The following is an 18,938-nucleotide window of genomic DNA, read 5'->3' on the forward strand; positions in this document are numbered from 1 at the left end:
CGATGTCCGCCTGCTCCTGGTATGGACGGGGCGCACGCGCGTCTCTCTTTTCCCGAAGGTTGTATAGAGTTTTTTGTTGCTAGTGTGCCGTCATCTCCTGTCCAGCGTCCCCCCACACTCGCCGGGGAGACAGATGTTTTGTTTTGGATCTCTCCCCGGCCTCGAAAACTTGACACTCTCTCAGCAAAAACAAAACAACTCCGCTTCAGCAACTTGACACGCTGTTCCCAGCTCGCTTTTTCACTTGGTACATCAAACGCAGCGCCATCAAACGCAGCGCCATGTGGCACGCCATCTGTCACGATCGGCTTCGAGGGGGGGGACGTCTGTCCCTCCATTCACACTCTCCCAGTCCTCCGTGGTCTAGCTAGTGCCCGTGATTCTCCGCCCGCCGTGCGGATTCGGGTCTTCTTCGTCCTGTAGACGTTTCACCTAGAGCAAGCAGGGCGACGCGCCCCCACGCCCATCCGCCGGCCGGGTGGGGCTTGCACGGACGCCACCGGTGCCTAGACTCCCTTGCGTCACTACGTGCCTCCCCGTGTTTGTAGCCTGGCGTTTGTGCCCCGTTTGTGCCGCGTCCCGTGCCCCCGAGTTCATTTTATATAATAATTATAACACTAATTTATAAATAAAAATAATACCCTGCGTTCTCGCACATGGAGTGCGAGGTAGCCGTTCTGTTGCCATCCCTCCCAAACTGTCAGTCACTCCCCTCTCTCCCGGCCGGGGTGGGGCGCGCGGGGGCGGCGGGTGTGCGGGATGTCCGTGGGCCCGAGAGCGATGTGCCATGTCCGCCTTGCGTTTGCTAAACATCGAATAGCTCAAAAATAATCAAACGCAGCGCCTGTGGCACGCCATCCTGTCACGATCGGCTTCGTCGAGAGCGGTCTTGGGCGTGCGCGGCAGGTGTGTGCGTGTCCAGCTGGTTGGCTCCAATGGTTGGCTCCAAGGGGCGTCCCCCAGCGCAGCAAGCTTTTTCCTTTTTACTTTACTGCTGCACCTTCTGTCTGAGTTTGGGGGAAGCTAGCATGCCGTCCGTCATCTCACGGCCAGCCAGCGTCCATCCACACAGCGCCGGGGAGAACGGGCGGTTTTGTTTTATATCTCATCGAAGACTTGACACGCTGTCTGCAACTTGACACGCTGTGCGTCAGCTCGCTTTTTATATTACGATGGAACCCCGCGCCTCTGGCACGCATCCTGTCACGATCGGCTTCGTCGGCCTTAATCGCGGCGCGTGAAGGTTGCCCGAAGCGCGCTTTGAGAGCGTCTCTTCCCAGATGAGCTTGGCAATCCTTGTCATCGTCTCTGGTACTGCACACCGGTCGAGCATCTCGTGCCCGATAGCCGTCGTCAACCTCTCTCTTCCTCTCGTCTCTTGCGTGCGCGCCGGCGGCGAGTGGCGGGCGATCGACAGATTGGCGAACCCTTCTCGAGTCCCAAAGCAGGAATCTGTCAAGAACGAGGCGCCGCCGGCTACGGTGAGCATCCCTCGCAAGACCCTTGAGGCGTCGACCATCGGCGTCCACGGCCCGCTCGATGCGTCAAGGACCAAGGCGGCGCTCGGCGGGCGAGCGGGCGGAGCAAAGCGGCACTGCCTGCTCCTCCAGAGTGAAGGGGCCATCGACCAGTCCCTCGGCACCTCGCCGAGGAACTCAGCGTGGCCCACGGAGGTCCACTCCACCCAGGTCGCTGACCTCAAGATGGCCGAGTCGACTGATCTCTTCTGTGACTTTGCCAACTGGCGGCCCGCCTCCCACTTCACCGACTCCTCGCTGCTCGAGGTCGAAAGGGGAGAGCTGGAGCGGGCGAGTCAGGTGCTCGACCCGTACTGCACCCGCCACGCTGCTGCATCACGCACTCTTCGCCTCTCTGGCCCACCCCATATATGCCGCCGCCCGCCCGCCTCTGTCTGTGCCCCTGTCTAAGCGCCTCTCCCATGCCGCCCAGGTGGACACCTGCCAACCCGCCACGGCGGACGGGCGCCCAGTGTTCGAGTCCGGGGAGCAAAAGACCGAGGTGGCGAAGGGGCACCACCCGACCAAGCTGAACGAGATCATGCCCGTGAACGTGCCCGAGTCGTGGACCGCTGGGCAGCTCCGAAAGCTAGTTGACTTAGTCGAGACGGGCCTCGTCTGCGCGGGATCCTTGCTGCTTGGGCGTTCGCGAGTCGCCTCGCTCGAAGTATCCGTCACACACGTCCGCTTGGCCGCCACCGCGCTGCTCGTCGGCAGGGTGGCCGCGAATCTCACACCGCCGGCTGGGTCTGGCGAAGTTGGTTCTGGTGAGCAGGGCTCCGGACTTTGGGAGGTGCCGCCGTCGCTGCCGCCTCCGTCTCCGCCCTCGTACCCGCTCGCATACTACACCGTCACCACGACGCCGGGATCGTACCCTAGCGAGGTGAGCTGGGACCTCCGCTGCGGCGGTACAGTCGTCCTCTCGTCGGCGCCCTACACCGGCTCAGACCAGTGTGGGCTCTGCCCAGACTTCCAGACCGAGTACGGCGTCTCCCTCTCGCCCGGCGTCGAGTGCGAGCTCCACATGTACGACTCGTACGACGACGGCTGGAACGGCGCTAGCTGGTCAGGCCTCGGGCAGGAAGGCCTCACCGTTACCTCTGGGTCCGAGGAAGCGAAGTCCTTTGTGGTGCCGTTTGCGCCGCCCTCCCCGCCACCATCACCGCCACCCTCCCCGCCACCATCACCGCCGCCTTCACCGCCACCACCGTCGCCGCCGTCGTCACCCCCGCAGCTGCCGCCGCTGCCACCCTCGCCGCACCCACCGCTCCCGCCCCCCTCTCCGCCATCGCCGCCCCATTTGCCCCCGTTTCCGCCCGACTACACAGCGGCGTGCGTCGCGAGTTGCGTGAGCAGCGGCTACTGTATCAACAACCCCGACGGCTCGTACTGCAACCAGGTCGCGTCGTGCGAGCAGGGCTGCCAGTATGGCCGTTTCACGCACAGCGAGGCGGAGTGCCGGGCAGAGTGCCAGGGCGCCGACGACGCGGGTTGCTTGTACTCGGGACCCGTCGAGCAGATTTTACACGGCATGGGATTGCTCCCCTCGCCGAGCTACGCAATGTGCGCCGGCTGCCCCGTGAGCTACGCAATGTGCGGCCAACAAAATTGGCAAGCGCAATGCGGCGACGGTTGTGCGATGTACTTCAAACCACTATCGCCACCACTGCTGCCGCCGCTGCCGCCGCTGCCGCCACCACCGTCGTCGCTGCCCTCCCCGCCGCAGCTACCGCCACCACCGTCGTCGCCGCCGTCACCGCAGAATGCATGTGGCGAATGCGTTGCGTGCAAGATCGGATCGGCATGCTTTCCCTATGATCCTACCGATTTTGCAGGACCGCCGAACGCTGAAGTGTGCATTGAATATGACGGCATTGACTGCTCCGTCGTACCCCGGGCTCCGCCGTACCCGCCTTCACCGCCGTACCCGCCTTCACCGCCGCCTTCGCCGCCTCCCATCCCGCCGCCGCCGCTCCTCCCTGGCGGCTACTTCATCACCGGCCCGTGCTCGCTCACCGACGGCGGCTCGTGCGCCGCGTCGCCAAACTATCCGCTCAGCTACGGCAACAACGAGATGTGCACCATCAGCGGCGTGCCGCCGGTTGGGCTGGAGGTGGTCGCCTTTGATGTGGAGGGAGACGCTTGGTCCTACGGCGACTACGGCGACTACGGCGACTACGGCGACTACGGCGAATACGGCGACTACGGCGACTACGGCGGCAATGGCGAGTTCACGGACGACTGCTACAAGGACTACCTCACCGTCAACGGCATGAAGTACTGCAGCACCTCGGGGCCGAATGGCGTGGTGCCGGAAGACGGCGTCATCGAGTGGATCTCTGATGACAGCGATGTCAGGTCGGGCTGGAAGGCGCGCTTGGGCTCTCTCGCCTTCCCCCGCACGTCTCTGATGCCCCTCCTCCCTCTGCCGTCAGGTCTGCTGGGCGATTCGGCCGCCTTCGTCGCCTTCACCGCCTGCATTGCCGCCTCCACCGCTTTCACCGCCTGCATTGCCGCCCTCCCCGCCACCATCGCCGCTGCCTCCGCTGCCACCGCTCACTCCTGGCTTTGTCGCCGCGGCAACGGAGGCTGATCTCCGCGCCCTGATCGAGGGCGCTACCACCGACATCTCCGTCCACATGGCGCCGGGTGCGCATGTCATGCTAGACAGCCGGATCAGCTGCGGCTCCAACGTCAAGGTGACTGTCGCCAGCAGCGGCAAGGGCGCGACGCTCGACGGCCAGGCACAGACTGGGCTCTTTTACCTCTCGGGCGGCTGCAGCCTCACCCTGCGGGGGCTGACCCTCGTCAACGGGAGGGCGACGTTGCTCAAAAAAAACGGCGGCGTTGTGTACGCTGACGGTGCAGGCGACGTCGAGATCATCGACTCGGATGTGAGGGACTGCCATGCTGTCTCTGTGCGCCGAGTAGAGCCTCACCCCTGCAACGCCGCACAGCAGCGGGGCGAGAGATAGAGAGGGACACGGCTGCCTCACCCCGCTCTCTCCTCGCAACCGCAGTCCGGCGGCGTCGTCTCCGCGCAGGCCAGCGGTGCGGTCTCGATCATCGGCTCGACCGTGACGGGCTGCTCGGCTGGCGAGGTGCGCCGCGTAGAGCTGGCCGCCGCTGTGCAGCGCCGCACGGCAGCGGGAAGAGAGATGTGCAGGGCCACGGCTACCTCATTCCGCTCTCCCCTCGCAACTGCAGGACGCGTCTGGTGCGTTTTGTGCATTTCCGGCGTGTGGTGGCGGTGTCGTCTACGCGTCTCCTAGCAGCGGTGCGGTCTCGCTAATCGGCTCGACCGTGACGGGCTGCTCGGCTGGCCAGGTGCACCACACCGCCCAGGGGGTAGTCCCCCATGACAAGGCAACGAGAGTCACAACGCCTCTCGCGCCTCCCCTCGCAGGAGGGCGGAGTGACATACACGTACAACGACCTCATCGTGACTGACTCCACCATCTCCGGCTGCAATGCCACGCGAGGCGGCGCAGTGTACGTTGCGTCGGGCTCAGCCAGCCTGGCCCGCTCCACTATCTCCAACTGCATCGCACGTTATGGCGGCGGCCTCTACCCACCTTCTGGCGGCGGCCTCTACTCGGCGGGCGGAAGTACCTCCCTGAGCGACGGCACCCTCATCAGCGGCTGCTCTGCCCTGTCTGGCGGCGGCCTCTACTCGGCGGGCGGGAGCACCTCTCTGAGCAACGGCACCCTCATCAGCGGCTGCTCTGCCGAGGAGGAGGGGAGCTCCATCTTCCTGCTCGCTGGCGAGGTCTCCTACACCCTTCCCGCTCCCGCCGGCCGCTGGCTGCCAAACGCGCGCTGCGAGGTGTACCGGGAGGCGTGCCGTTATAACGACGCGGATCCAAGGCAGGAGCCTTGCCTCACGTACCGCGAGGATTGCGCGATCAACCTCGCCGCTCCGGAAGCGTGGTACTGCCAGGAACCGACCTTCGTGCAGCCCTGCAACTGGAATAGCACGCGGGGCGGCGACCCCTTCCTCCTCGGCGACGACCTCTACCAGCTGCCGCTGCTGCCCGTCGAGCAGGACTTCCCCTTTGCTTGCGCAGCCGGCCTCATCGGCTCGGCCAACCCCGAGGACCAGTCGAGCAGCAGCTGCGCCGGCCGCTGTCCCGCAGGCTCCCAGTGCCCCACAGAGGCGACCTATGAGGCGCTGCCCTGCGATGCTGGCCACTACTGCCCGGCGGGGACGAGCGTGCCCCTTCCCTGCCCCGCTGGGTCGTACTCAAACGCCACCGACCTCGCCGACGCGGGCCAGTGCACCGACGCCTCGCCGGGCCACTTCGCCACCACGGGCTCCACGCAGCAGACGGCGTGCCGCGAGGGCAGCCTCGCCGTCGGCACCCGCAACGACGCGTGCGAGCTGTGCCCCGAGGGTTTCTACCAAAACGACACCGCCGCCGCCGCCTGCGTCCGCTGCGCTGCGGGCAAGTTTTGCCCGGTGGGGTCGTCGCGCGAGCTGGACGCGCAGTGCGAGGCGGGCACGTACGCCAACGTGACGGACGCCGACGGCGACCCCGAGTGCCTCGACTGCCCCGCCGGCTCGTCGTGCGCGGGAGGCGGCGCTGCGCCTGCCGTGTGCTCTCCAGGAACCGCAGCCAACCCTGCTCAGGGCCAGTGCACCGTCTGCGACGTCGGGACGTACCAGCCGGACTCCGGAGCCGCGGGCTGCCTCGAGTGTGCGCCGGGTACGTTCTGTCCCAAGGGAAGCAGCACTCAGCTGCCGGCGAGCTGCCCCGCGGGCTTCTACAACGGCAACGCGTCTGCGACGCTGGAGAGCCTCAACGATTGCGTCGGTTGCGCGCCTGGCAGCTTCTGCGCCGGCGGCGCCGCGCAGCCAACCGCTTGCGCTCCAGGTAGCATCGCCCCCTCGCCCAACATGTCCGCGTGCGTGCTGTGCCCGAAAGGCAACTTCGCAGTCTCCTCCACCGAGTGCGAGGAGTGCGAGGCGGGCACCTACGCCGCGAGCGAGGGCCTGTCGCAGTGTACGCCCTGCCCTTACCCTACCGGCTCCAAGAGCGGCGACGTCACCTGCTCCATCTGCAAGAAGGACTTCTACTTGGACGCGAGCGCCAACCCGGACGGCATCTTTGAGAACCCGACCGAGTACTGCAAGTCATGCCCGCCCAACGCCACCTGCAGCGCCGGCACCGCCCTCGCATCCCTCGGCGTGGACGTCGGCTACTGGCGCGCCTCCGACGCCACCTCGGAGCTCCACCGCTGTGACTCAAAGACGTGCGCTGGGTATGTCGGCTTCGGCAAGCCCTCCCGCCGCCGCCGCCTCACTGACGGAGATGCCGACCCCTCCTGTACCGCCGGCCACACCGGCCCGCTCTGCGAGGTCTGCGTCGCGGATTCGGACTACTATAGCTCTGCCGAGGGGCGCTGCGTCGCCTGCCCCTCGACGGCTCGCTCCGCCGGCGTCTTTGTCGGCTTTGTCATCGTCATCGCTGTGCTCGCCGCCGTCTACGCTGGGCTCCGCCACCTCCCCCTCTCCCGCCGCCTCCGGCAGCGGGCCACCCGCATCGAGTCCGAGGTCGGCCTGCAGCCCAAGTTCAAGATCGTCGTCGGCTTCTACCAGGTGAGCAGCATCCTCGGCGTCGTCTACGGCGTCCGCCTCGACGAGCACTTTACGCGCTGGCTCGACGTGCTCAAGCTGTTCAGCCTGGACTTGTTCGACGTTGCCATCCCCGGCCGCTGCATCGGAGCCATGAGCACGCGGCTGCTCGTCGCGGGCATCTGGCCGTACCTCGCCGTCGCCTTCGTGTCTCTCGCCATTGTGGCCGTGGCGGCGGTCCTCAACGCCAAGCAGAAGCAGGCATTTGACCACCAGTTGCTCGGCCGCCTCCTTTACTGGGCGATCTTCATCTTCTACCTCGTGCTTCCCTCCGTTTCGCGCTCCATCTTCAGCGCGAGGCTGTGCGAGTCCTTTGGCTACGACGACGCCACAGGCCGGCGCATCAGCTACCTGCTTGCCGACCCGTCGCTCACGTGCGACGCCGGCCCGACGTGGGACGACGAGACGAGCGGACTCGCGCCGTACTTTTGGGCCTTCTTTGCCCTCTGGCCCGTCCTCGTGCCGCTCGGCTTCCTGGCGCTGCTGCTCCGCGTCCGCAAGCCCGTGGCTGCGCAGCGCGCAACGCCGCTCTCTCGTGCGACGAGCTTCCTCTGGCGGGACTACTCCGCCGGCTTCCTCTTCTGGGAGGTGCTCGACCTGGTCCGCAAGATCTTCCTCACCTCGATGGTCCTCTTCATCGACCAGGAGTACGGCTCCAGGAAGCTGCTGCGCACCGTGGTCGCCGCCATTGTCTCGGCCATGTTTCTCACCATCCTCGCCCTCGCCCGCCCCTACCGGCGCTCCGACGACCTCGGCCTCGCGTGCGTCTCCAACCTGCTCCTCACCTGCTGCTTCGCGTCGGGAGTGGTCGTCCAGGTCCGCGCTGGCACTACCTCACCGCCCCTCTCTCCCGCGTCCGCGCAACCTCACACCACCCGCCCCCTCGCCGCCGCAGCTCTGCGACAGCACAGAGCAGTGCTACGAGCTTGTCGGCTTCAGCGGCTCCCTGGGCGCCACCACCTTTGTCGTCGTCCTCACCGCCGCCATGCTCGCCGTCTCCCTGGCCGTCATCCTCGTATCGGCAATCAGCGCCGCAAGGGCGAAGACCATGCGGCTCGCCTCTTCGAAGCGCGAGCCGATGCGCGACGGCATCACCCTCGCCGAAGGCCAGCAGTGGCACCTCTTCCTTAGCCACGTCTGGAGCACGGGGCAGGTTAGCCGCCTCTTGCCCCACCGTTTTGCATGTGCGGAGAAGACCTGACCCTCCTCCCTTATAGGACGCCGTCGCCGTCATCAAGAACGAGCTCCAGCAGTTCCTCCCCGGCTGCGAGATCTTCCTCGACGTCGACGACCTAAAGAACATCGGAGAGCTGGAGGCGTACATTCGTCGCTCGCAGGTGGTGCTCTGCTTCCTCTCGAAGGGCTACCTGCGCTCGACAAACTGCTTGCGAGAGATCCGCGCCGCGCTGGAGATGGGCAAGCCGCTCGTGCTCGTCCACGAGGCAGACCCGGCCAAAGGCGGAGGCACGCTCGCCGAGCTGCGGTCCGAATGCCCCGAGGAGCTGCAGGCCGCTATCTTCGACGCCGGCTGGCCAATGACGGTGTGGCATCGGATCGAGGCCTTCCAGCACGTCTCGCTCAAGGTCATCGCCGAGGCGCTGCTGCTGAAGACGCCTAAGTACGCGGGCGAGGACGCGCTGCCCCTGTGCATCCCGGGCGAGCTACGAGCTGACGGCCTCGCCTTTCCTAAGCCAGTGGTACTCTGGGCCTCGACCTTGAACGCCGGGGCGCGAGAGCTAGCCAATGCAGTCGTGGTCGCCGTGTCTGGCGAGATCTCCGTCACCGACGCACCGCCCTCGCGCCTCTCCTCGCTGCCTCGCGCGAGCGGTAGCGGCGACGAGGCGACGCACATGCTGCTCTACCTGAAGTGGTCGACATGGGCCGGAGATAGCGCAGAGCCTCTCGCAGAGCAGGTGCGCGCCGCGCGCGAGGCCAGATTGCCAATCGTCATGGCGCACGAGAACGACGCCGCGCTCGGCGGCTGCATCTTTGGGCGCTTTTTTGAGGTGACGCCGCGCGACCTGATCGCCGATGGGCTGTACAACGACCTCGCCGTCGGCTGCCACGCAGACCCGCACCGCCAGGTGTCGATCGCTCACCTCGCACAGGCGCTCGGCGCGACCAAGCAGACGGCCACGTCGCGCGTGCGCCTTGCCACTCTCGCTCGAACGACGCAGACCCGCGGCTCCTCTTCTAAGACGGAGCTGCAGGAGCACTCGGTGGGCGACGATTCGGTGGGCGACGACCTTGTAGAAGACTGCGATGAGCCGGGGGCGCATGCCCAGATGAGCCAGATCGTCTGACTTTCACCACCACGCATGTTCTATTACTCTTCATTCACTAGCTAGGAGTACAGCAAAGCGAGTTTTGTCCTCCCCCTCTGCCTGTCTGCGCCTGCGGTCGCGAACGTTTTTGTCCCTCCCAAGGCGCGCGCTTGTCTTTTCTTTTGTCTTACGTTACTTCTGAGCCGCTTCTGAGCTCTAGAGCTCTAGGGGTATGCCGGCGCTTTTTCGTTGTATGTGGCTTGTGGCTCTTACGTACATTCCCGGAGGAGGACTCGGAGGACTGCTGACAGGGTTTGCGATGAGGATTTTCGAGGTGACGCCGCGCGACCTGATTGCCGATGGGCTCGCCGTCGGCTGCCACGCGGACCCGCAGAAGGCCGCGACGAGCCGGCGGCGCACGTGAAGGGAAGAAACAACATACGTGCGTGTATAGCAATCGCGGCGGTCTTGATCGTTTTGTGCCCTTGTAAAAGAAGGTAACGTAAAACTGCAGCAAGCAAGCAGTCCCACCCAGCACCCAGCAGCACGCCTGGCCTCGCCTCTGTCGCGGCCTCACACTCGACAACGTCTAATCCCCCTCCCCCAGCAACCACTCAGCGGTGGATAGTGCCCTCTAAGAACGACCCGACCATGGGGAGTACCGCCCGCGCCACAGAACCTGTCATACAAGTGCCCAAACACGCGTCCCTCCGTGGCTCCTCGAAGGTGCCGCCCCTCTCCGTGGCTCCGTAGCGTCTGCCTGCTTGCTTGGAGCTTGCATGCTAGCTTGCATGGCAAACGTAGGCTGGGCCGCCGCATGTCTTTGCCCTCGCAATCAGTAGAAACCGTCGTCGAAGTCGCGGAAGTTCAGCTTGGGGTTCTTCTTGTCCGGCGCCGGCCACGCATCGAATGCGGCCAGCTCGCCACTCGTCGCGGCCGCTCCGGCGGCGTCGAGGCGGACGATTCCCGACACGCGCAAGAAGTTGAGCTTGCCGTAGACGGCCCTGTGCCGGGGGCAGAGGTGGGAGTAGGGGCTTGTCACAGGGAGAGAGGCACGCTGGCTAGATGAGTGCGCGCACGCACTCGTTGCAAAAGTTCTCGGAGACGTTGCGCGACTGCTGCGGGAGCACAAACTTCTTGCGCTGCAGGCAAGCCTTGACGCGCTCGTCGAGCCGCAGGGCGGCGATGTGCGCGCTTGCCGCCTGCGCCTCCGAGGCGGAGAAGCACGCCTTGCCCGACGAGTCGAGGTGAAAGAGTGCGGGTGCCGCCTCGCCGCTCTGTGCGGCCGCCGCCGGTGGCTTCGTGCCGTAGTCGTCGCCGCCGGGGAGCACCTTGACTTTCGACGGCGTCACGTGCGCATCAAAGATGATGGACTTGATCAGGTTGGTTTGGTCGACGGCCGGCAGGCAGAAGCGCAGGCCCATGCAGCAGCCGTCCTGCAGCGTGTCGTATTCGTCGACGCCAAACTGCTCGAGGTCGACCACCTTGCCGGTGTTGCCATCGAGGCACGCCGCCGCGTTCTGCTGCGCCTCAGCGGCCACGTTCGCCTTCCACTCGGCGAGCTTGGGCGCGTGCTCCGCCAGTGCCGCCGCGGCCTTGGCCTCGTACGTCGCCTTGACGTCTTCCGGCGCCGCGTCCCACCGCCCCATCAACGCGGACACCTCGATGTAGTTCATCTCGGGGTTCGCAGCCTGAACCGCCTTGTACTTGTCCTCAAACCAGAGGCCCTCTGCCTTTAAGGGCTCGCGCGGGCGCATCCCCGCCTTGCCCCCGCCCCACTCGGACGGCTTGAAGACATCGCAGTCGTCGATGATCGCCTGCAGCGACCGCGACTCGACTGTGATGCCCTTGGTCGCCAGCTTTTGGTAGGAGAAGATGTTGTCGTAGTCGCCGACGGAGATCCAGGCCGGCATCACGGGGATCTGGACCGGCGGCATCAGGTCGCCCTCCGGCGCGTACTGCGTCACTCCCTCCACAAACAGCATCTTGAAGGGAGCGTACGGCAGCTGTAGCTTTCGCGCCACCTGCAGCGCGGGGGTAGGCCATGAGAGTAATGGTGCATGAAGAGTGGTGCCGGAGTCTCTAGTACGGACCTCGAGCACGACCCGCGTGCGCTCGTCCGACTCGCACACGATGACCTCAGCATCGAAAGCCTCCGCGTCGGCGCACGCCGCCTCGGCCGCCGCCTTGTCGTTTGCAGCAAGCTCGGCATCGAGATCGGCCAGCAGGTTGCACGGCGGAAGCACGACCTCTTGCTCGCTGCCGTCGGCGCGGGTCACGCGAAGGCGCACTTCCTTTGGCTGGGCCGCGAGCTGCAGGTTGGCGTGCTTCACCTTGACGCTGCTGGACGGGTCGCCGGGCTTTGCCTGTGCGAGCTTGACAGCGTAGCGCCCGCTGGCCTCGTCAAAGCCGAGCACCACCCCCAGCGCAGAGTTGAGCTCCGGCCGCGAGCACAGGCCGGAGATGCGCACCTTGTCGCTCCGCTTGAAAGGCTCGGCCGTCTCAGCGGCGATGACCGTTCCACGGCAGCCATTCAGCACGGCCAGATCGCCCTTGAGCCCACCAATGATGACGGTGGCGTTGCCGCCCAGCTGCAGCATGCTCTCCGTTGCCAGGTCGACGAGCACATTCTCGGTCTTGAAGTTCTGCGCCGCCGAACAGAGCCAGAGGGGGGAGCGGCGTGGGTACGTGGGTGGGTGGGGGGCGGGCGGGGGGGGGGGGGGGGAGGACGCACGGGGAAGTAAAAGTCGATGAGGTCGCGGTTGGCGTGGAGCTCGTCCGGCGAGACGTGCATGCGGGTCATGATGCGGAAGATCGTGCCGAACTCCGTGTGCGAGCAGTTGCTGCACTCGTACGGCACGACGGCGCTGGGAGGCTGCCCCGCCTCCTCGGCGGTCCGGTTGTGCCACGCCACGTGCGCCTGCAGCATGCTCGAGTTGGCGTCGTCCACCGCGATGGCGTAGGACGTCGCCGCGTCGGCCGCGTGCTTGAGAGCGGACTCGGCGGAGACGCGCTGGCGCGTGCGCGGCTTGGAGGCCTCGCCGCCGCCGCAGCCCTCGGCGGCCACGGTGGGGAAGGAGACGAGCAGCACCCCTCATACTCTGCAGGAGGATGGGCAGCCCGGCAGAAGCCGGGTTTTTCAGCCGGGTCTGGACGGTGACCGCGTGAGGCGCAATTCCGGACGACCCGCACCGGGGCACCGGTCAGCCTCCTGCCTCGCCGCCACCGCGAGCATCGTGCTGCGGCATGCGCAAGCGTCGGCTCGCCGACGTGCGGACCCTTACGCTCAACGTCAACAACGCAAAGCCGTTCGTAGAAATGAGCTGACGGAACTGCTGCACGGTGCGATTGCCGGCTGGGAGGTGAGGAATGAAATAATCTGGGGATACACTTGCTGATTGCTGTGGGAGCGAGTCTTCTGTGTGTTTTGCCAGCCAGCTCTTTCTCTGTGTTGTGTCCCAGCGCCAGGTCGTCTCTCTGTTGAAAAGGATTAAATTTTCATCAACGTACGTACCATTGCATCATGCCACTCAGCACTCTATGTCAAAAGCACACACGCGACACGACCGCCCTCCAGCTAGCCGTGAACGGTGAAGAGCAAGGTCCGCGGGCTGATAACAAGCGGGGAGCCGCGCAGGCGGTTCGCAGCCGGTTCGCGGCCTCCCTGCTGACCTGGATTAGCCGACGTCCTCACACATCGTCGCGACGTAGTCAAAGACGACGGATGCGAAGACGACGAGCAACACCGCGTCGACGCCAGCTGCAGCCACAATGACCTTCTTGGTCTTGTCTTCGTACGTGCCGATCGAGTCTCCCTTCGCGTTCAGCATGATCCACTTGTTACGCGTGAGGCCGTCCCTCTCGCCCACGAACCGGTACGTGCTCGTCGCGCTGAACGCGCCGGCGGCGCCGGCGGCGAAGAAGCCAAGGCCACCCTTCTGCATGCCTTGGCTGGTCATGACACCACCAGGGCCCTGCTTGACCGGGTAGGCCTCCAGGACGTCATCGGGGAGCCTGATCTCGTACGCGGCGTGCAAGCCCTCCACACTGGCGTGCGCACTTGCGCCAGCGGGTGGCCGTGGTGCGTACAGGATGGCGTGGCCGGTCCCGCGGCGGTAGGAGGCCACGTCGCCATGCTTGAGGAGGGCGATGACGTTGCCGCTCCCGTCTTTGAATGTGGTCACCATCCCGTCCTTGTTTAGCACGACCATGCTCCGCTTGTAGCTCCACATGAGCTGCTTACCTGTATACCACAGCGTTGTCGAGGAACTCGCCAAGCCGTCGAGCCTCTTCGCCTTGGACGTGAGTGTGGTTGCCTCCGCCGCTGGCGTCGAGAAAAGCGCCTCGTGAGGAACGACGGGCGAGTCCGCGGAGGCTACCGGAGTCGAGCGCGCGACGAGCGAGTCAGCCGAGGCGACTCTCGAACTGCCTGAGCCCATGGCCTTTGAGGGGGACACGACCTGCGGACATTTCCGAGTGCAAGTTCGCCAGGGTTGTACCCCTAGGGTTGCACCCGGTACAGGGATTTGCCTGGACCTGATCCTAAGAGGAATGTGGACCACCCAGACTTGGGATATTTAGCGGTGGGGGAGAGGGGAAATGCTTGGGGAGGGAGTGGGTTTGGGACATGGAAGAGAGAGAGAGAGAGGCCTGGCAACCCTGTCTGCACGTCTCGCGCGCGCGTGAACAGGGCTCCAGGCCCCAAATTACGTGTGAGTGTTAGAGTTGTTTGTGACATGGAAAGGGGGCCCACTTTAACTCAACAAAAATCTCTCTCTCTTTATCTCCGACCTCCACAGAGCAGTTGCAGGTGTCGCCACGACAGCAAGCGGATGCCTTCCTTCGGTCGATAGGGGCATCCAAAGAGGGGGAAGAGGAGCTGGGAATTGAGGAAGGGAGATGGGAGCGATGAGTATGAGCCCCTTTTTGTGGTTCTGTGTGTCGCTCCTGTGTACTCGAGAGGGTGTGGGGGGAGGGGAACGGAAGTCGGCGGTCAGACGGCGCTTCGAGATGCTGGGGTGGCTCCGCTCGCTCTTCGATCGGCCGCCATGAGTCGAGCCGGCTACCTGCTGGTGCCATCCGCGGCCGGGCGTGAGAGAGAGACCGGCGTCGGCTGCGGCCGCCCTCGCTCGACCAGGCAGGCTCAGGCCGTTGCCGTGGCCGCTGTGAGCGCCGCCATGGCCAGCGAGGGGTGCAGCAGGGCCTTCTCGGCCATCAGTGGCGGCGTATCGGCGCTGCACCGGGGCTCTGCAATCATACTGCTCCTGTTCCTCGTCTTTCTCGGCATCGCTGCCGCCATCGCCGACGGGGTGGTCACCGCCGAACGCGCGGCGAGGGTGTGGTCCGTGGTGCTTCCGGGCGTGCCGCTCGTCGCGCTGCCGATCTCGGGCCTGCTGCTCCGGGACGACGAGATCTTCGCGCTGGTCGGCGGGCAGAGCGCGGAGGCGCTTAGCTTCGAGCGGCTGTCGGGCTGGGTGGCGCCGACGCCCTTCCTGTTGGGGGCGGCGCACTCGATGATGCCCCGCGCGCTGCGGTGGAAGGGCAAGGTCGCCCTCGCCTGGCTCTGCCTCCACGCGCTCCACACCGCCGTGCTGGTGGCGCGCATCGGCCCAAGCCCGAATCTCTGCCGGCACATGCTCTACCGCGCGGTCGCTCTGGCGGCCGGCTTCGGCGGCGGCGAGCTCACCGCCTGGGGCTTGCGCGGCGACGCGATTCGGGCGCGGCTGCAGGCGGTCCGCGGTCGGCTGCGCCGGAAGGTGCACTCAGCGCAACCACTCACCGAGGCGGAGGAGGAGATGCAGACCCTCTTGCTGCGCGAGGATGGCCGCTGGCTGGCCGACGAGCAGGCTGCTGCTGCCGAGGTGCGCGCGTCCTGCCGCGAATTCTTTTGTCCATCGGCGGTCCGTCCGGCCCATCGGGCCCGCGAGGGCAGTGGGGCCGCCGCCCAGCGCCTCGTGCTCGGGCGGCTGCTCGGCCGAGGCGGGTTTGCAGATGTGTACGCCACCGAGTGGGACGGCAGGCCGGCCGCCGCCAAGGTGATCCGACACGCCGATGCGCGGGATGGGCAGCGCGTGCGAAAGGAGGTGTCGTCGCTGCGCCAGCTGCGCCACCCGCGGCTCGTCGAGCTCCTCGCGTACGCGCGGCTCGACTGCGGCTCCGACGGCCTGCAGCACGTACTCATCCTCGAGCTGATGGCCGGAGGCACGCTCCACGACTACCTCAAGCGCGCAGGCGGCGCCGCCGGGTCGTCGCGCCAGCTGTGGACGCTGCTGACTGACACGGCGACCGCCCTCGCGTGGCTACACGGCCACGCGACGCTGCACCGCGACGTCAAGGCGTCCAACGTGCTGCTCGACGCCTCCCACTCGCGCGCCAAGCTGGGCGACTTTGGGCTCGCCACCACCCACTACGGCGAGCTCAGCCAGACCCCGGCCGTCGGCACCTGGAGGTACCTCGCGCCAGAGGCGTCGCGGCACGCCGGCGGAGGAGGCCGGCGGAGCAGCATGTGGCACACGCCCGCAAGCGACGTGTACAGCTTCGGCCTCCTCCTCTTCGAGGCGACCTACCGCGAGCCCGCCTTCCAACTGCACCGCTCCGGCTGGTGCGCGCACCAGGCCGCCGTGGCCGGCGAGCGGCCGACGCCTCGGTGGCCTCGCGCTGCCGCCGGCGGGGGTGCGCTCGGCGTGCTCGGCGAGTGCGCGGCCGAGCTGATGCAGCGCTGCTGGCACCGCGAGGCTTGCCGGCGACCGCACGCGGAGGAGGTGCTTACCGCGCTCTCTTCCCTCGCGGTGCCGGCCGGCGAGCCCGTGCCGTGCGACCCGGTGACATGTCCGGGACACGTCCACGACATGTCCGCGACATGTCCTGCAGGCGAGCCCGTGCCGTGCGACTCGTGGCTCGACGCGGAGAACGGCGAGGGCGATGAGGAGGGCAGTGCCTTGCTCGGCGCCGCGCCGGGCAGCGGCTGCAGCGTCGGGTCTTCGTACCACAGCGACAAGGTCGAGGGCAGCTACTACACCGAGAGGATCGGCGCGTCGCGGGATCCGCAGCACGAGATCGAGGTCGACAACCTCGAGATCGACAATCTCGAGGCGGAGCACGTCGGCGAGGGCGAGGCAGAGGTCGGCGAGGCAGAGGTCGGCGGCGCAGCTCCCGGCGCGCCGCCGCGCTCGCTCGCGCGCTCGCTCGCGGCCGCGCTCCACGCGCTCGCACTCCTCCGCGCGCAGCCGCAGCCGCCGCCGCAGCCGCAGCCGATGGCGCCGCCGCGCTTCCCATCGCCGCCGGGGGCCCCGCCGTCGTCGCCGTCGCCGCAGTCGCTGTCGCCGCAGCCGCCGCCGGACGCCCAGCGGCCCGCCTCGGCAGCGGCGCCCCTAGGCTGGCTGGAGGCTGGGATGGCGGGCAGGGAGCGGGCGCCGCTCCGAGGGAGGACGGGTCCGGGACACGTCCGTGACGTGTCCGAGACATATCCCACAGGCGAGCACGACCGCCAGCGTCCCGCTCATGGAGGAGGAGGAGGAGCACTTCCCGCGATCCTTCTCGCAAACGTCCTGTAGGCGAGCGCCGGCCGGCCGGCGGCGGCGGCGGCCTCGGAGCAGGGTTGGGACCCGCACCCCATCGCCGGGCAGGCCATCACAGTAGAAGGAGTTGGGGACCCTCCGCCCGCGAGAGGAGGTCTGACCCGGTCTCACTCCCCTCGGGCAGTACACGCTGGCGTTCCTGGCGGTGGTTGCGGCGGCGGGCCTCGCGCTGCTGCCGGAGTGGCCGGGCTGGTACGCTCCCCCCCCCTCCCACTCCCAGCCCGCACCCCTCACTGTCACCCTCGCTACACCGACACTCACCCTCACCCCCAACCCGCTCTCTCCCAGCCTGTCACCCGCTCACACAAAGGCACAGCCCCGGACCCAAGATCACGCACGCGACAGTCGAGAACAGACAGACAGCGGCGACAGTTAGAAGGCAGCACCGGGTCCCAGGAGGGCGAACGTGAGAGCGGCCTCTATGCGCGTGAGCTCCAGCTAGTGAGCTCCCTCTCGCCCTCCCAGGTACCTCGAGGCGGAGCTGCTGCAGCGGCTCGGGGTTGTCGGCGGCCTTCTGGCCTTCGCACTCGCGCGCCTGCTGCTGAGCGACCGCGCCATCTCCAACGTGTTCGCCGCGCTCAGGTGACGGCGCGGCTGCGCGAGCAGACGCCAGGGGCAGTGCACGCCCCCCCTAACCGTTCTCGGAGCCTCCCCGTGTAGCCTCCTCGACGCGGCGTCGCACGCCACCTCGGGGACGCTCCAGCTCCTGTCGTCGCTCGACGGGATGAGGGAGGTGTGTGACGGGATGATGCACAATGCGCATGCGATCGCGCAGATCGCCGCGATCGTCGGCGCCATCTACGCGTTCGTGCCGCGCTCGCTGTCCTGGCAGCTGAAGCTCGTCGGCGTGCGGTCTGTCATCCTCGGCTGTTCGGCGTCCGTCAACGCGGTGCTCCTCGGGTCGCTCGATCCATTTCGGGTCCTGCTTCTCTACTGGAGCGCCCCCTTCCTCCTCACCTTCGCCGCCACCCACCTGATCGCACGTGCCGCCAGTGCGCAGAGCTCACGTTGCACCCCGACGGCTCGCTGGACGGACGCGACGCGACCCGTGCTTGGAGCTCCCTCGTAGGTCGCGCTGCGTGGCTGCCGACCTCGCCAGCAGAGCACGACCTCGTCGCAAGCTTGACGTACACACTGACGAGGTCGGCCACACCGACGAGGGTGGACCGCATGTACGAGGTCGTCCACATCGACGAGCGCCCGACGGCCGAGGGGCAGCTCGACCCCGCGAGCGAGGCGCGGAGCAGCCGCCATGCGGGCGGCCTGGCGAGCACCCACGCAGGGACGTACCCATCCCTCGTCGACGCAGAGGCTGCTGGTGCCGCAGCCTCCCACTCCCGGCCGGGCGACGCGGCACCGCTGTCACTATCGAGTAGTCTGCTCTGCAGCCGCGACGTCGACCGCGACGAATCTTCGTCGTACTACAGCGACAAGGTCGAGGACAGCTACGGGTGGTCCTCGGCCTCAGGAGAGACCCACAGAGCAGGCAAGGGCCACTTCGGCGGTTCGTAGAAAGGCAAGTACGGGTAATCGATTACGGGTAAAACACACAGCGACAAGGGGAATCTGAGACGTGAGAGAGCAGAGCGCGGCCCAGGTCGCCCACCGCCAGGTCGTCGGGCAGCAGGGCTGGGCAGATGGGAGATGGCGCCGCTCATCGGCCGCTCAAGATCCTCATGCCGCCAGAAACACAGAAAGAAGAAAAACTCGGGGCTCAGGTGGTGGCGCCGTCGCCCGCCGACAGCGAGGGCGGCGGCTTCTTCCGGATTGACTCCGCGCAGGACCTGCTTCGCGCGGCGCGGATGTGCGATTGTGCCGCCGACCAAGCAAGGCACCCCACCAACGCCGCACGACCCCGGCACGAGGCGCGCTTGTTTGCTCGCTCTCGGCTCCTCCCCCCCCGCATATGGGTGTGCCTGCATATAGCACATTTTTCTTTCTATGT

General features: G+C 66.7%; 3 protein-coding genes across 3 annotated transcripts in view; 2 read left to right on the forward strand and 1 right to left on the reverse strand.

The window, feature by feature from the left end:
• EMIHUDRAFT_451815 (hypothetical protein) overlaps positions 1 to 9,509 on the forward strand; it is a gene marked incomplete at its 5' end in the record, with an annotated part of 14,140 nt that extends 4,631 nt beyond the window's left edge. The window contains 9 exons of the mRNA XM_005766781.1: positions 1,449 to 1,817; positions 1,951 to 2,646; positions 2,917 to 3,110; positions 3,576 to 3,645; positions 3,769 to 3,870; positions 4,538 to 4,618; positions 7,048 to 7,968; positions 8,048 to 8,305; positions 8,370 to 9,509. Of these exons, the coding sequence (XP_005766838.1) occupies positions 1,449 to 1,817; positions 1,951 to 2,646; positions 2,917 to 3,110; positions 3,576 to 3,645; positions 3,769 to 3,870; positions 4,538 to 4,618; positions 7,048 to 7,968; positions 8,048 to 8,305; positions 8,370 to 9,455 (3,777 nt within the window). The 3' untranslated portion in view covers positions 9,456 to 9,509. The remainder of the gene's footprint in view (positions 1 to 1,448; positions 1,818 to 1,950; positions 2,647 to 2,916; positions 3,111 to 3,575; positions 3,646 to 3,768; positions 3,871 to 4,537; positions 4,619 to 7,047; positions 7,969 to 8,047; positions 8,306 to 8,369) is intronic.
• A 3,389-nt stretch (positions 9,510 to 12,898) lies between these two features.
• Positions 12,899 to 13,846, reverse strand: EMIHUDRAFT_356651 (hypothetical protein; the record flags this gene model as incomplete). Its single annotated transcript, XM_005766782.1, has 1 exon — positions 12,899 to 13,846. A coding segment is annotated over exon 1 (531 nt), but the record flags the coding sequence as incomplete, so codon positions are not given.
• Positions 13,847 to 14,464: 618 nt separating this feature from the next.
• EMIHUDRAFT_211857 (hypothetical protein) lies at positions 14,465 to 18,505 on the forward strand (the record flags this gene model as incomplete). Its single annotated transcript, XM_005766783.1, has 8 exons — positions 14,465 to 14,488; positions 14,558 to 15,277; positions 15,344 to 16,204; positions 16,325 to 16,552; positions 17,118 to 17,185; positions 17,459 to 17,575; positions 17,654 to 17,985; positions 18,063 to 18,505. The coding sequence occupies 8 exons, from the start codon at positions 14,465 to 14,467 to the stop codon at positions 18,503 to 18,505; spliced, it is 2,793 nt and encodes a 930-aa protein (XP_005766840.1).
• Between the last annotated feature and the right edge of the window lie 433 nt (positions 18,506 to 18,938).

Source organism: Emiliania huxleyi, assembly GCF_000372725.1.
Source record: "Emiliania huxleyi CCMP1516 unplaced genomic scaffold EMIHUscaffold_50, whole genome shotgun sequence".
Classification (NCBI taxonomy): Eukaryota; Haptophyta; order Isochrysidales; family Noelaerhabdaceae; genus Emiliania; species Emiliania huxleyi.